The sequence below is a fragment of the Neoarius graeffei genome, chromosome 24, assembly GCF_027579695.1.
Source record: "Neoarius graeffei isolate fNeoGra1 chromosome 24, fNeoGra1.pri, whole genome shotgun sequence".
NCBI lineage: Eukaryota > Metazoa > Chordata > Actinopteri > Siluriformes > Ariidae > Neoarius > Neoarius graeffei.
In genome coordinates, this window is record NC_083592.1 from 44,924,882 (window position 1) to 44,941,441 (window position 16,560).

General features: G+C 43.5%; 1 protein-coding gene across 3 annotated transcripts in view; it reads left to right on the forward strand.

Annotated features, from left to right (window-relative positions):
- Nucleotides 1-106: 106 nt before the first annotated feature.
- The window catches only part of si:ch211-225b11.4 (tRNA (32-2'-O)-methyltransferase regulator THADA), a 37,314-nt gene continuing 20,860 nt past the window's right edge, over nt 107-16,560 (forward strand). For 2 of the 3 annotated variants that reach the window (XM_060907358.1, XM_060907360.1), the window contains exons 1-14: nt 107-294; nt 3,663-3,846; nt 3,976-4,062; nt 4,534-4,561; nt 4,661-4,815; nt 4,898-5,020; nt 8,265-8,385; nt 11,334-11,476; nt 12,589-12,673; nt 12,773-12,909; nt 13,054-13,251; nt 15,109-15,820; nt 16,014-16,166; nt 16,308-16,417. In XM_060907358.1, the coding sequence (XP_060763341.1) occupies nt 164-294; nt 3,663-3,846; nt 3,976-4,062; nt 4,534-4,561; nt 4,661-4,815; nt 4,898-5,020; nt 8,265-8,385; nt 11,334-11,476; nt 12,589-12,673; nt 12,773-12,909; nt 13,054-13,251; nt 15,109-15,820; nt 16,014-16,166; nt 16,308-16,417 (2,367 nt within the window). In that variant the 5' untranslated portion in view covers nt 107-163. The remainder of the gene's footprint in view (nt 295-3,662; nt 3,847-3,975; nt 4,063-4,533; nt 4,562-4,660; nt 4,816-4,897; nt 5,021-8,264; nt 8,386-11,333; nt 11,477-12,588; nt 12,674-12,772; nt 12,910-13,053; nt 13,252-15,108; nt 15,821-16,013; nt 16,167-16,307; nt 16,418-16,560) is intronic. The other variant, XM_060907359.1, reaches the window with a different exon arrangement.

Consider the following 16,560-nt stretch of genomic DNA (forward strand, 5'->3'; position numbering starts at 1 on the left):
TCTCAAATAGCACCTTCTTACACTACATAGTGCGTAGGGATAGGTTATTTCACACGTTACATAGTACATTCAAACAGGGAGCGGGTGTTTATTTGGGACGCGAATTGGTGATCGTTGTTGTCCACGAGGAAACGCTGTATTGTGGTAGATAAGTTCTGCTACAATGATTTCTCCAGGTTTAGCTGAACCTCAGGTGGGAACTCTCATCAGTTCCTTAGTTTTAGGGGATGATATACAGCAAGATGTCAAAGATAAGTTCCAGTTGTTCTTGGACAGGCTGACAGAGAGTGCAAGGTTGGTGGTGATTTAAAATCTAATTAAAATGCAGCCTCTCAGACTTACTGTGGAAATATGTTATTATTTGTTGTGTAAATAGTGTCGGTTTTGCTATAGTGAATGATGTAACCATTTAGTTTCGATGCTGTGACAGTTCAGGTTCTTTAGACATCCAGTGCCAAGAGGGACATTAATGAATCATTTTAGTGACTCGGTTCACTTATTCGAATCTTATACTGAACCGATTCTTTCAGGTTTTTAGACATGCAATGCCGATACGCAGAACCTATCCATCCATCCATCCATCCATCCATTATCTGTAGCTGCTTATCCTGTTCTACAGGGTCGCAGGCAAGCTGGAGCCTATCCCAGCTGACTACGGGTGAAAGGCGGGGTACACCCTGGACAAGTCTCCAGGTCATCACAGGGCTGACACATAGACACAGACAACCATTCACACTCACATTCACACCTACGGTCAATTTAGAGTCACCAGTTAACCTAACCTGCATGTCTTTGGACTGTCAGAGAAACCAGGGCACCCAGGGGAAACCCACGCAGACACGGGGAGAACATGCAAACTCCACACAGAAAGGCCCTCATCGGTTGCTGGGCTCGAACCCAGGACCTTCTTGCTGTGAGGTGACAGTGCAGTTCAGTTCAGTATTATTATATTCAGTCAAATGCAACTGCGAGTTGGCCTAGTGGTTAGCGTGTCCATCTCTCGATTGGGAGATCGCAAGTTCTACTCAAAGACCATCATAAAGATGGTACTGCCTGGCAAGGCACGCTGCAATACAGATGCGAGTGGGGAGTCAAACTCTCGCGGTTACCAGAAGACTAGCTCCCCACTGTAACCCTAGCTATGTAATAGGTGAGAGGCCAAGGGCTATGGAAACCGAGATCGGTGCCACCAGGCTCGGACTGGTAATCTGTGATTTTGGGCATTATCCCGGTGGGCCGCTGTACCTCAGACGTGCTTTGGGCCGGCCCTCACAAGTTAACACCGGCCCTGTTCTCTACATAGCAATTACAAGTGACTACTAAGCAATAGAAAATCCGCTATTACGTTTTCGACTAAGCACATCATGATTTATGGGGGAGCGTGCAGTTTATATACCCCTTACTTTTGATACACATCTTTGTCATGGTGGGCATGTGGCGTAATTTTATTTTTCTTCTTTTAACTGTAAAATCCTTACAACAAACTAAAACAAACTAAACTAAAAACTAAACTAAAAACTTCGTTGAAGCCAAACTACGATGTTCCTTTTGCAGGGTCGGACTGGGAACAAATTTCGGCCCTGGCATTTTTCCTCTGGACCACGACGAAACCACCCCCAAACATGCACGCACACATCCACCCACCCATCCACACCGAACCCCCAATGAACAAATACCAGACACCTAAACACCATGAAAACACACTTTCACTGTCATTTCAATTTCACCTTGAACATATTACAAAACAGAAGCACAAGCACACAAGCTTTTGTGTCTCCAAAATGTGTGTGTGTGGGATTAAAATTAACGTCGTCCCGTCGACGTGATAAATTCTCATCGGGAGAATTTATGTGTGTGTTTACTTTACCTTACAGGAGACAGTCTCGGGGGTGGCCATGCACATGTTAGGTGATGAGAAGGCGTCTCATTAGGCTACTCTTTTCTGCCACCATGTCAACAATTGTGTCTGTGTCCAAGGACATCAAAATGTCTTTTTCACTTGACATGAGCATGAATGCCTCCAGGTGCTCCTGGGCTGTAGTGCTCCGTAACCGGTTTTTAATGAATTTCAGTGTGGAGAAGCTGCGTTCACACGCCACTTGGGTAACAGACAGGGTGAGAAGGAATTTATATCCCAGTCCAATAAGGTGGTAGGCATCAGTTAACAAATTATAACGAGAAAGGATGTGGCCACAGCAAACAAATTATCTATTTTAAAACACTTGGAAGCGTCAGCTTGAAGAGCTTTCTGCTTTTTGTCGCGAATCTTCTCCGCCCCCCCTTTTCTCTTTTTGCCACCTCTTTCCATTATTTATTCAGTGAATATATGCACAACACACATCCGTGTTCCCATGAACCTGCGCAACTCATAACATCAAATGGTAGACGACAGCCGTTAGATTCCTACCCCATCATGCACCGCTACACATTTTTGCAAAATCTTTGAACAGAAATCCACCAAATACAAAAGCCGCCCTATGCGCCACATGGCGTGGGAAGGGACTTTGATATTAAGTCAAATGAACATGAATACACAAATTGTAGATTTCTCAAAGATGTGATCTGGAGGTCCGAGCATCATATTTCTTGTACACTTTTCTGGCCAGAACCCTCAGGATTCGAGAGATTGCAATTGGACTGGCTCACCTCATTTCTGTGCACAGGTTTCTAATGGAAATCTCCACAATCGAGCAAGGTATAGTCACTGTATTTAAAAAGTGCACAGAATTCCGTCATTAAAGGTTCTAAAAGAGTTTTGTGTGAAGCGCTTCCTGTCATGTGTTTGCTGACACTCTGTGGTTGCCTTTTTTATTAATGTAGGCAGTTCTTAGCCATGTTTATTGATGAAGACCGTCAGACTACCAGACTGTCGAGAAGAAGATAGAAGTGTGTAAATAGCGTCTTGTAAGCCAGACGTCTAGCGTCTTGTATAGCAAAAATCTGATGTATTTTGTCAAAAAAGAAGCAGTCTGACACTGAAAACAGCCAACTGTGGACCTGTTCTGGAACACGTTGTAAAACCCGCAAAAATGTAATTTACCCACTGTTTCATTCAAAACTGTACTGCGAGTTGGCCTAGTGGTTAGCGTGTCCGCCTCTTGATCGGAAGATCGCGAGTTCTACTCATGGTCGGGTCATACCAAAGACCATCATAAAAATGGTACCTACTGCTGTCTGGCAAGGCACGCTGCAATACAGATGCGAGTGGGAAGTCAAACTCTTGCGGTTACCAGAGGACTAGCCCCCCACTGTAACCCTAGCAGTGTAATAAGTGAGAGGCCGAGGGCTATGGAAACTGAGATCGGTGCCGCCCTATGCGTCACTTGGCGTAGGAAGGACTTTGATTTGATTCATTCAAAACTCTAGAATACATTTTAATGAGAGGATGCTCACAGCTCGCTCTGTCACTGGGCTTATACACAGAAGTGTGGAGAGCCAATCAGATTGTAGCTGTTAAGATCCTGGAACCTGTGGCTAGAAAAGTATATAAAAGGTTTGGGATGCAGTCTGTGGAAAAGGGCTGTTGGCTCTTTCTCTGAGTTTCTGGCTTCACATGTCTCAGGGAATTGGCAGTAACTAAAATTTGAAGTCAACGGGGCAGAAAAGGAGCAACGTTGCAATGCTGATGATGAATATACTATTATCTGTATTACCGTTAACAGGAGCAATACAAAGCGGGTTAAAGAGCGCTCCCTAGAGGAGGCGTTGCAGATGCTGAGGAAAATGTCACCACTGCTGCTACAGTCGCTAAAGTCCGAACATCACCGGTGCCTCGTTCAGCTGCTCCTGTCATCACAGCTGGATGCAGTGAACACATCCATGTCAGCCTGCCGCAAACTAGACCAGGTAATAGGACGACTTTACCATCGGACTGATTCAGCGTACAAAAGGGATATTTGCTGATGCCACTGTAATGTAGAGTTTTATGTTCTCCTGCTTGACTGCTCATTCTAGTCTTGATTTGTCTTATAACAGATGTTGCAACACCTGGCTCAGGTCAATGAGCCATTAGTATTTGACGAGGTCCAACGATGTCTTCACAGACTACTCCACCAGGACCAGGTGAGAAGGAGGGATCTGCTAGCTAGAGTATGGTTTCATCTCATCTCATTATCTCTAGCCGCTTTATCCTTCTACAGGGTCGCAGGCAAGCTGGAGCCTATCCCAGCTGACTATGGGCGAAAGGCGGGGTACACCCTGGACAAGTCACCAGGTCATCACAGGGCTGACACATAGACACATACAACCATTCACATTCACACCTACGGTCAATTTAGAGTCACCAGTTAACCTAACCTGCATGTCTTTGGACTGTGGGGGAAACCGGAGCACCCGGAGGAAACCCACGCGGACACGGGGAGAACATGCAAACTCCGCACAGAAAGGCCCTCGCCGGCCCCGGGGCTCGAACCCAGGACCTTCTTGCTGTGAGGCGACAGCGCTAACCACTACACCACCGTGCCGCCAGAGTATGGTTTTTGCAGCTTAATTTAGTGCTAAACTGGAAATACAGTGCATTGCTTTTTTTTCTAGGTGCTGTTGTTGAAGGATCTTCAAATAGGTGAGTGACTAACACCGGAAATGTAATACTTGTTGGGATTATGCATGCATATTTCTGACTGCTATGACTAAGCTGATTTTTCTTGCGTATTCCAAACAGTGTGTATGTTCCTAGAGGAGAGCACGATGGGCCGAGATATTTTAAGACGAGTGTTTTCATCTCTGCTGTGTAAAATCACCACGCTGTTCCCTGACATTATGAAAGAAGAAGCAGCAGCAACAAGAAACAGTGCTATGTGTTACCAGACAGTCAAGGTCAGCACACTGAACCCTGGGTTAAGTTTACCTTTTGGACATTTCAGTTTTATGAAGGGATAGTTGTGTGTGCATTTTCCAGGTGTGTCTGCAGATGTTCCAGCTGCTGCCTGAACAAGTGGTGCCGTTGGTCTTTTCAGAACAGAAAGACAAGCTGCATATGAGGGAGATTCTGGGATTCCTTATGAATATTATCTTAGGAGATGTGAGTGCTTTTAGCCAGAGCTGTGTTCCACAAATTTGCATTGTACTTACTGAAAGCTCCAGGATGTAAGAGTTGGGCATTTCTCCCTCTGTTGAAGAACATTTTGGAATGTGGGCTGGACTGCATGTTATGCAATGTCTATTAATACACCATATTTCCACATGACTCCTGTATAGATGACTTGCAACCATGTGACCAAAATGTGCTACGTCATGAGCGTCTGCCATAATGGTGGATATACAAAACAACTCGGATGGCAGCCACTGAAAGCGTCTGTAAACAATGCTGAATTCTCTTACCATGATTTGAACGGTCGAACGAAGATTAGATGCAAAGAGAAGATAGATATGTGTGATTTTGACCCATGTTATTTTAAAAAGTCAGACTTTTCTGAAGATAAGACGCTTCTACCGACCATCAAGTACCCAGATATCGCGTTTTATCTTATTTATTTATTTACCTTTATTTAACCAGGAATAATCCCATTGAGATTCAGAATCTCTTTTGCAAGGGGATCCTGGCCAAGAGAGCAGCACAGTAGGTTCACATAAAGTACACAATTGAAAAAAACAAAACAAACATTAAAACTGTTAAAACAAATTGGCAAATCACATCATTACATTATAATCACCAGCTGCGTTCAGTAAGACGTGCATTCAGTAGTCAAATAGTCCTTGATCCTAGCTTTAAAATCTTCCATACTTGGGAGGTAATCCAATTTAAGATGACTCTGTAATTTATACCAGGACGAGGGTACGAATGCTTTAAAGGCACCTTCACCAAAGGCAGTCCGCGTACGAGGAATGGCGTACATTATCAATGTATCGAGCCAGAGACTACAGCTTTTGGTGGTGACTTTAAGAGTCAAAAGAGAACATAAATAAGGAGGCAAGTCACACAGGATGGCCTTATAAAGAAAACTGTACCAGTGTTCCCATCTACGATTGTGCAGAGAAGGCCAACCAACACTCTCATGTAGGCTGCAGTGATGAGTACGAAAACCCAAATCCGTTCCAAACCTTAATGCTGCATGATGCACTGAATCCAGCATTTTCAGAGAGGAGAGATTTGCATGGATGTATAAGATGTCACTCTAGTCAAGTATCAATAAAAAAGTCACCTGCCCTGTACCAGTCTTTTTCTTGCACTAAAGGAGAAACAACTTTTGTTTCTATAGTAGAAACACAGTTTAACCCTGAGTTTCTTTGCAAGACACTCAATATGGTATTTAAAAGACAGATTTTCTTCCAAGTAAAATCCCAAGTATTTGCAGACTGAGACTCGTTCAGTCACTTTCTCATTTTGTGTAACAATCTGACAAACAAGCCCTGTGATAGAGCCCTGCACTCCCGCGGGAGTCCCGCAGGATCCGTGGGACCCGACACAAAGCAGTGCGGCACGGGACAAATATTGAAAGCTCATTGCGGGCACGGGCGGGAGGGGGAGTGCACAATGCGGGAGCGGGCGGGAGAGGTGATAAGCTGCAGTCTTGCTAACTAAAAACGTGTTTAAAATAAAATTTATAAATTATTAATTTATGTCTATCATATATAATTTGTGCTGGATATTTTATTTGGCATTAATAAAAACATTTTAAGATGCCTAAATTTGTGGATGTGGTCTAATCTCGCGTACGTTTCCGATTCCTTTCCGCTCTTCCGTGTTTGAGATCTCCGATCATGGCAGAAGAGCAGAGCTCCTCTAGTGAAGCTCACAATGGGTATCCCTGTAAAGCCTCAGCTGCGCATGCCGCCTGGCAACACGCACCCTCGCTACGTGCGCTAGGTGAAGGATCGGTCAGTGGAGAGCTCAGCTAAGCTCAGCATGTTTAATTTCCCAAGCCAATGACAAGAACTTTCGTGAGAAATAACGCGAGCATCTGCATCATGCAGGACTTGCAGGCGGGAGCGGGACAAAATATGGTGGGCGGGAGCGGGACTGAAAATCATAATTCTTTGCGGGAGCGGGCGGGAGCGGGACTGCACAATGCGGGCGGGAGTGGGACTGAAAATTCTGTCCCGCGCAGACCTCTACCCTGTGATGACTTGGCGATTTGTCCAGGGTGTACCCCGCCTTTCGCCCGTAGTTAGCTCCAGCTTCCCTGCGACCCTGTAGAACAGGATAAAGCGGCTAGAGATAATGAGATGAGATATTAAAAGCAGATTGCAGCTTTTCTGTGGCACTTGCTAACGATGAAGCAGAACAATACAAAACGGTGTCATCTGCATCAAAGTGAAATTTGGCGTCAGTTACGTTTTGACACAAGACATTTATATAAATAGTAAATAAAATGGGACCCAGTATGGACCCCTGGGGGACACCATTTTGAGTCAACAAAGGATTGGAGGACACACCATCAACCTGAACACTTTGTGTTCTGCCACTCAAATAGTTGCCAAACCATTTGACAGCTTTTGAAGACATTCCAATATCCCACAATCTCTGGCACAAGACCAAGTGGTCAACCGTGTCAAAAGCCTTTGACAGATCTAAAAACAATGCAGCACAGTATTCTTTAGAATCAATAGCACTTATGAGATCATTTAAGACTTTCATAGTAGCAGTGACAGTATCTGGTTCGGCTGCCGAAGAATCAAGTCGAAACATAGCCCATTTTCTGAGTAGGTGCCCAGTCTGGATTGTTTCTATCGTGTAATTTTGCTGGCATACCTAGAAGTCAAATAGTAATACATGTGTTAAAATTATAACAACAACCGAGTGAACCACAACAAGAGAACGCTCATTTTATAGCCAAATTCTAGCAACACGAAATAAAATTCTTCCATGATATTATCGAGAAAGCTTTTGAATCTCACCGGAGATAAAATGATCACTGCAAACACGAGCTGTTTTGGTTTTAGCCTCTGTTAGATCAGCCCTGCCGATGTTGTTCAGCCGTGCTCGTCTCCTCTCCGTACTAAGCCTCCGAGTTCTTCGCCCTCTTTCCGAGTGACGGCCAGAATTCTAAAAAATCAGAACGTGCCACGGTCACGAGTACTGTTGTGACCACAACCATATACAGCACAAAGATATGGCAGAGCTAAAAGAACACTTAAAGCAGTGGAAAAACAAAGAGAGTTGCGTACGCATGACTATGTTTTGTATGGAATATCGCTTGACCCCGCATTTTCTATATCCACCAACATGGCCGACATCCAGGTTTCTATTTTGCTTTGATGTCACTTGCAGGTCAAGGATAAACGGTGTGTGATCATGGCTGTTCATGGTGGATTGTGTTTGTCAGGTTTGTAACAGGGACACACGGTTGTTAGCCGGCACTGCTGTGGCCATGCTGATTTCTGTAGCACCTGACAGTGAGAGTGGAACTTCATCAGCCTTGAGTTTACTCTGGGTTACCAGCACGGGTGAGTGTCATTGTATATGAGCATCTACTTTACACAAGCATCAAGAATATTATGCTCCACAAGTGGGGTGTGTATGTATACAGTGGGGCAAAAAAGTATTTAGTCAGTCACCAATTGTGCAAGTTCTCCCACTTAAAAAGATGAGAGACGCCTGTAATTTTCATCATAGGTATACCTCAACTATGAGAGACAAAATGAGAAAAAAAAATCCAGAAAATCACATTGTCTGTCTGATTTTTAAAGAATTTATTTGCAAGTTATGGTAGAAAATAAGTATTTGGTCAATAACAAAAGTTCATCTCAATACTTTGTTATATACCCTTTGTTGGCAATGACAGAGGTCAAACGTTTTCTGTAAGTCTTCACAAGGTTTTCACACACTGTTGCTGGTATTTTGGCCCATTCCTCCATGCAGATCTCCTCTAGAGCAGTGATGTTTTGGCGCTGTCGTTGGGCAACACGGACTTTCAACTCCCTCCAAAGACTTTTTATGGGTTGAGATCTGGAGACTGACTAGGCCACTCCAGGACCTTGAAATGCTTCTTACGAAGCCACTCCTTCGTTGCCCGGGCGGTGTGTTTGGGATCATTGTCATGCTGAAAGACCCAGCCATGTTTCATCTTCAATGCCCTTGCTGATGGAAGGAGGTTTTCACTCAAAATCTCACGATACATGGCCCCATTCATTCTTTCCTTTACACGGATCAGTCGTCCTGGTCCCTTTGCAGAAAAACAGCCCCAAAGCATGATGTTTCCACCCCCATGCTTCACAGTAGGTATGGTGTTCTTTGTATGCAACTCAGCATTCTTTCTCCTCCAAACATGACAAGTTGAGTTTTTACCAAAAAGTTCTATTTTGGTTTCATCTGACCATATGACATTCTCCCAATCCTCTTCTGGATCATCCAAATGCTCTCTAGCAAACTTCAGATGGGCCTGGACATGTACTGGCTTAAGCAGGGGGACATGTCTGGCACTGCAGGATTTGAGTCCCTGGCGGCGTAGTGTGTTACTGATGGTAGCCTTTGTTACTTTGGTCCCAGCTCTCTGCAGGTCATTCACTAGGTCCCCCCCGTGTGGTTCTGGGATTTTTGCTCACCATTCTTGTGATCATTTTGACCCCACGGGGTGAGATCTTGCGTGGAGCCCCAGATCGAGGGAGATTATCAGTGGTCTTGTATGTCTTCCATTTTCTAATAATTGCTCCCACAGTTGATTTCTTCACACCAAGCTGCTTACCTATTGCAGATTCAGTCTTCCCAGCCTGGTGCAGGTCTACAATTGTGTTTCTGGTGTCCTTTGACAGCTCTTTGGTCTTGGCCATAGTGGAGTTTGGAGTGTGACTGTTTGAGGTTGTGGACAGGTGTCTTTTATACTGATAACGAGTTCAAACAGGTGCCATTAATACAGGTAACGAGTGGAGGACAGAGGAGCCTCTTAAAGAAGTTGTTACAGGTCTGTGAGAGCCAGAAATCTTGCTTGTTTGTAGGTGACCAAATACTTATTTTACTGAGGAATTTACCAATTAATTCATTAAAAATTCTACAATGTGATTTCCTGGATTCTTTCCCCCCATTCTGTCTCTCACAGTTGAAGTGTATCTATGATGAAAATTACAGGCCTCTCTCATCTTTTTAAGTGGGAGAACTTGCACAATTGGTGGCTGACTAAATACTTTTTTGCCCCACTGTATGTGTGTGATATATAAAATTTATTTAACAATTATTCTATGAAATTGAGTCGTACACATGCCGAGTTGGCTATAAGCCATGTACGACGATATTGAGTGGAGTAATTGTTTTATTCTATCCAAATTCACTGGATTTTGAGAAACGGAGCATTTTTATTTTACATTTTTTGCAAATTTGATAAATAAAATCTTTATACAAAACATCCGACAAAATCATTTCCGCTCAGGCAGACTTCTTAAAAACCTATCGATGGCTGCACAAATTGACTTTAGTGTCTTTTGTAGAAAGTGCCATCTCGCTGTCGTGCCGAGGTATAGAATAGCTTTAGATGTTTATTTACTTCTTCCTTGGACATTTCAGTTCTGTAATTTTCAAACTTCTTTGAGCTTTTGAACCAGTCTAAAAAAAATTCAACAAATTTTAATGCTTAAAAATGAAGAATGTAAACAAACTGGCAAAATGACAGGAGCAGTTTGTGAAAAATGCTATAATAATAATAATACACATCACACATCACATTATCTCTAGCCGCTTTATCCTTCTACAGGGTCGCAGGCAAGCTGGAGCCTATCCCAGCTGACTACGGGCGAAAGGCGGGGTACACCCTGGACAAGTCACCAGGTCATCACAGGGCTGACACATAGACACAGACAACCATTCACACTCACATTCACACCTACGGTCAATTTAGAGTCACCAGTTAACCTAACCTGCATGTCTTTGGACTGTGGGGGAAACCGGAGCACCCGGAGGAAACCCACGCGGACACGGGGAGAACATGCAAACTCCGCACAGAAAGGCCCTCGCCGGCCCCGGGGCTCGAACCCAGGACCTTCTTGCTGTGAGGCGACAGCGCTAACCACTACACCACCGTGCCGCCCATAATAATAATAATTCTTGAAAAATAATAAAAGATACGTTCTTACCATCAAAGACTTTCATTCCATGTTTTATTGGGTTTTTAAAAAAATATTTTTGGGGGGTTTGTTTTCAAGTAGTTTTTTTTTCCCATCGTTGGTTGGTTCAGCAACACGCTCCGCCATTTTGTTTTTCTCTACTCATGGTATAATGAGCTGATATCCTAATAGTAGCGTAGCCAATCAGAGCATGCGATTGCTCATATCCAGTGAATGTAGATAGAATAATATATATTCTCTTAAAATTTTTTCCACATATTACATCATTATAGTTCATAATTTTGTGTGTGTGTGTGTGTGTGTGTGTGTGTGTGTGTGTGTGTGTGTGTGTGTGCGCGCAGAGCAGTGTAGTTTGACAGTAGGACAGTTACAGGTAGAGTGTTTTCCCAGAGGACATGATGGAGTTGACAGACTCAGTGTAGCCAGAGGACTCCTGACTTGCTTGAGGAAGGACATCCTTGTTGGACAGAATACAGGCAAACAGGTACAGTGATCCAGTGTCTGTCTTTATTCAGTCCATCCATCCATTATCTGTAGCCGCTTATCCTGTTCTACAGGGTCGCAGGCAAGCTGGAGCCTATCCCAGCTGACTACGGGTGAAAGGCGGGGTACACCCTGGACAAGTCACCAGGTCATCACAGGGCTGACACATAGACACAGACAACCATTCACACTCACATTCACACCTACGGTCAATTTAGAGTCACCAGTTAACCTAACCTGCATGTCTTTGGACTGTGGGGGAAACCGGAGCACCCGGAGGAAACCCACGCAGACACGGGGAGAACATGCAAACTCCACACAGAAAGGCCCTTGCTGACCGCTGGGCTCGAATCCAGAACCTTCTTGCTGTGAGGTGACAGCGCCAACCACTACACCACCGTGCCGCCTCTTTATTCAGTCCATGTTTCCAAAATATGAAAATGATTCCCACTAAGACTTCCTTTCCTTTCATTAACTTTCCTTTCGTTCAAGATTCAAGAGATGTTCATTGTCAGCCCGTCCATATACAAGTATACAGTAAGGTTGAAATAACGTTGCTCTAAGACCCATGGTGCAACATAAAAGACAGAATACAAAACAAAGGACAAACATAAACCAGTGCAAGTCAAAATGGCCAAACAGGTAGTGCAGAATCAGCAGTGGGTTGTAGATAAACGACCCTGGACCAATGGGCTTATGCCATGAGGTCAGTGTAAAGACGTAGGGTTGGTTTTCTGCATCAGAACTTGAAAAATGTGACAAATAACATCTTGAAACTTGGTATATAGGGCGGAGATATAGATGACTGTCTTCTTGTTTTTCCTTTCAATATTCTAACTTAATCTTCTCCATCCCATCTCATCCTGTTCTGTCCAGTTCATATCCTAATTTTCCTTTCCTTCCCTTCCCTTCTTTAGCCCTTGTGCCTTAATATTTATCCTTCCTTGTGCAGAAGAAGGTTAACAATTGATCACTGATGTGCCTATTTTTAATAACATTGTAATCTATATAAGATGTATTCATCATTGCTATAGTTTTTTTTTTTTTTACTTTTTTTTCTTTGCTAGATGTATCTTCAATCTCTCATCCATTTTTCTTTCTCTTGTCTCACAGACCTGCCTCCTACTAGATGGGTTATTTCCTCTTGTGTCCGATTTGCTCGGAGAGAAACTGGACTGTCACTACTATGTGTTTCAAGGTGCTCTCATCTGTAGACGAATTGTACATTATAAACGTATATGATTTTATAACTCCAGGTTTTTTTTAAATAGAATTGACATATCATTTCTGATTGCAGTGTTTGTCTTGTGGCTGAAAAGTGTGAAAGAACGTCTGCCTGAGATTAGGTTGATCTCCGGTGCTCCTTTCCTTGGAGAAGGCTCAATCCTAAGAGACAAACTCATACAAATCATTTGGGATAATGCAGAGAGCCCGGTAAGACTGGATTGTGTGGATTTGCTGTACAAACAGAGAAGCTGGTCAGTGTTTGTATTTATATTGTCATTACCAAAGTAATTAATATCACTCTACTGTCCCAGATTTCACCATGTTCCAGTTATTTTATAATCTTGTGTCCAGGTAGAGGGTGTGTCGGAATCGGTGCGCACTGCCTTTGGTTTGTTTCTGGAGATTTATGAGCTGGACTGTCGGCTTTCTGGAGACACTGAGAAAGGGCTTTATGTGGATTTACTGCACAGGATTGCTGAGCTGCCGTGGGAGTCCAGGGCCAAATATTCACCACTCGGTGCACTTCTGCCATACGTGGGTACAGACAAGGTAACAGTGGTGTTATGGGATGTGCATCAGTTTAAGCCCTATGTAACCGTCACGTTTTATTATGATTGTCACCAGTTGTTGTGTCTAGCCGTCTGCATTTCTTTTTATTTGTATGCTCATTTGTCAATCTGACAGTTTGTGTGTGTCTCTCTATTTATTCATGTACCTGTCTGAGAATCTTCAGCTCAGTCTGTCTTTCTGAACGTCTATCTGCCTGTCTGGGTTTTTTTTTTTTTGTGCTGGTTTGTCAGTGTGTTTCTCACATGTCTATCTGTTTATCTCTCTCTGTCTGGCTGAGTCTCTTTGTGTGTGTGCGCGTCTCTGTCTCTTGGTCTGTTTATTTAACCATCCTTCCAACTGTCTCATTATCTATTAATCTGTCTCTCTATCCATCCTTCCATTTGTCTGTGTTAAGGGGTCATCATACATCCATTATCCATAACCGCTTATCCTATGCAGGGTTGCGGGGAAGTTGGAGCCCGTCCCAGCTGACTATGGGTGAGAGGCGGGGTACACCCTAGACAAGTCGCCAGATCATCGCAGGGTTGGGTGTCATCATTTGAAGATGATTAATAGAGGACTTTCACTGACGTCACAGATTTTTGTTTATCACGCCGCGTCCGCCATTATTGCTGGGAAAACAAAGAAACAGCCGCGACAGTTAATAATGAAAATCAAGACGACTACAGTCAGTACAATCTCTCTGAAACGATTAAAAATGTATTTCATACCAGCAGATCGCGTTACATCGAAAAGCTGAAACATGTAGGCATCATAGAGCCATATAATTTACCCACAAATGAATTTAGTTATTATTTATTCTGTACATCTCTATCTCTCTCTCTCTCTGTGTGTGTTTGCATACACACACGCTTGTTCACGGCTTCAGATGGGTTAAATGCAGAGGAGGAATGTTGCTGTGCTTGAGTTTGCATGTGACAAAAATAAAGGCTTCTTCTTCCAAATGTATTTATTCCACTTGAAAAGTGTTCGGCAAACCAACTACCAGATTTGGGACACTACGACATCCTGAACTATTAATTATTTGGGACTTCTAAATACACCGAAGATGCTAAAGGCACACAAAAGTACGGATGCCTACCAATATTTCAAGGCAGGTTTCATGCCAGAATGTTATGGGAAATTCCCGATAAATAAAAATACCTTATTATGACAAAGGTAAGCTCAAACGTGGACTTCTAATAGTAATAAACAAACCAGGGCCTAGATCTAGCATATTTTTATGGTGTTTAGCCGAATCTACATTATCAGTACACAACAAACATTAGGTCTAATAAGATACAGTATATCGCATCCAAAGCCCACATCCGTTTTAACGTTGCACAGAGCTTTCACACTAACCTGATATAAAATGTTCTTCATACACACCGGGCATCCAGTGTTCCTGTTTAACTACAGCGCACCGTTTTTCTCGTCTTTCTGTGTTCACCGGGAAGTGGTGAAAAGTTAAATCAGGCTTATGTCCACGTCTGTTATTACATCCAAAAGCACTACAGGTCTCTGGCATTGTTCTTTTTTATGCAACTTCTACAAGTTTATCTGTAGATGTTTACTGAATTTAGCTTACGATCACTCATGTACACTTGTGCCGGTTGCTGGCAAACACGAAGCTCACCAAGCAATATGACCGCATAAACAAATCTGCAGTTATGATGACGTCACGAGAAAGTCCTCTATTGGAAAAATTCAAGAGGGATTTTGACTCATCTCTTGTGCATGTGCGATTCCAAAGGGCAGGATTTTTTTTTTCTGTATGGAGAGAACAACAATAAGCACTTCCTCAAAACTCATTATTGATGTAAATGATCTTGGTATCTGTGTTATTCTCTTTTCCAGGTTCTGGAACAGTATCCTGCTCTTCCTTCTCATATCTATAAGTGCCTCTCCACTAATCATCTTGCACCTTGTGCTTCAGAAATCTACAAGTTGCTGCTTCAGGAGCAAAGACGCGAGCTTACAGTTGGTGCATTGAAGGACACTCCGCCCACAGAGCTACACTTGGCCACTCAGTGGGTGCAGCGATGGCAACCTACAGTCCTGAAAGCTCTGACCTCTGACGCGACTTTACTTCAGAATAATGCCTCTAGCTACCTCTTGTCCTCCACTCTGCGCTGCTTCCCGGAAGTGTTTGATACACTACTAGCTGCTCTCGACCCTGCTGCCCCGGGGCACCTACATGCATGGGTGTGTATCATGAGTGCCCAGCGAGCAAATAGCGGGCGTCTGTCCTGGAATTCAAAGAGCAACTTGGAAACACTCCAGCTAGCCTTGTCATCTCTGGACTCCAGCGTGCGGTTAGCAGCATTCAGTCTTATCTGCTGTAGCCCAAAGTCTAAAGAGCCTCCGTTGGAAGTGGAATATGCTGCCGTGAAGGACTTTCTTCCTTTAAATCTGAACAGCGAGTCGTCTCCGTTTCGTCAGCACCTCCAGGCTGGGGTTAGGAAGTTCCTCGTGCGTATTCGGGACAGTTGTATGGCAAGCCTTAAAGGTCAAAAAACTAAAAGGGGTTTGAGCAAGGAAGAAGAGAAGGAGCTTGAAGAAGGTGTAGGTATGAACCGCTATACTCTACACTCCTCTTCTACATCTGTTCTTACTGATAAATTTCAAAACGTTCTTCTGATAAATTCTCTATTAGGTTATTATGCATGTCTTGTTTAGGGTTCGGAATATTCTCACAATCAGCATCATCTTTATGAAAACGTATTTATTGCATTTGGATAAAAATCTGTAAATATCTTCAGACTTTATTGACTGGCTGGCGCAGTTGCCATTAGCCTCCCTAGCTCCTGGGAACAGCTTCCAGAGAAAGAAGACAGCGCTATTGCTGCTAGCTGCAATTCTGGAGACCTGCTCAGACTCCTGGAGCCCAGACAGGAAGAAGGGTCAGCCACCAGGTAGAAGACACCAACTTTTATTTGAACTTATTTTCAGTGAAGAACTTTTTCCACTAAAGAGTTCCACTGTTTTATTATGTTGATATGCCTGATTGAGTTCTCAAATTTTATTTATTGAAATTTTTTTTTTTCTTTTTCCAGCTAACATGTCTGAGCTGATAAACTACGCAAGAGAAAGAGGAAAGTGGGATTTTTATTGCCGGTCTAGACAGCTGGTCCTAATTGGCTGTTTGGAGGATGCGACCAGTGAGGTAACAGCTTTCCAATTTTCAAGTTTTATATTTTTGCTTGGCGGCACGGTGGTGTAGTGGTTAGCGCTGTCGCCCTACAGCAAGAAGGTCCGGGTTCGAGCCCCGTGGCCGATGAGGGCCTTTCTGTGCGGAGTTTGCATGTT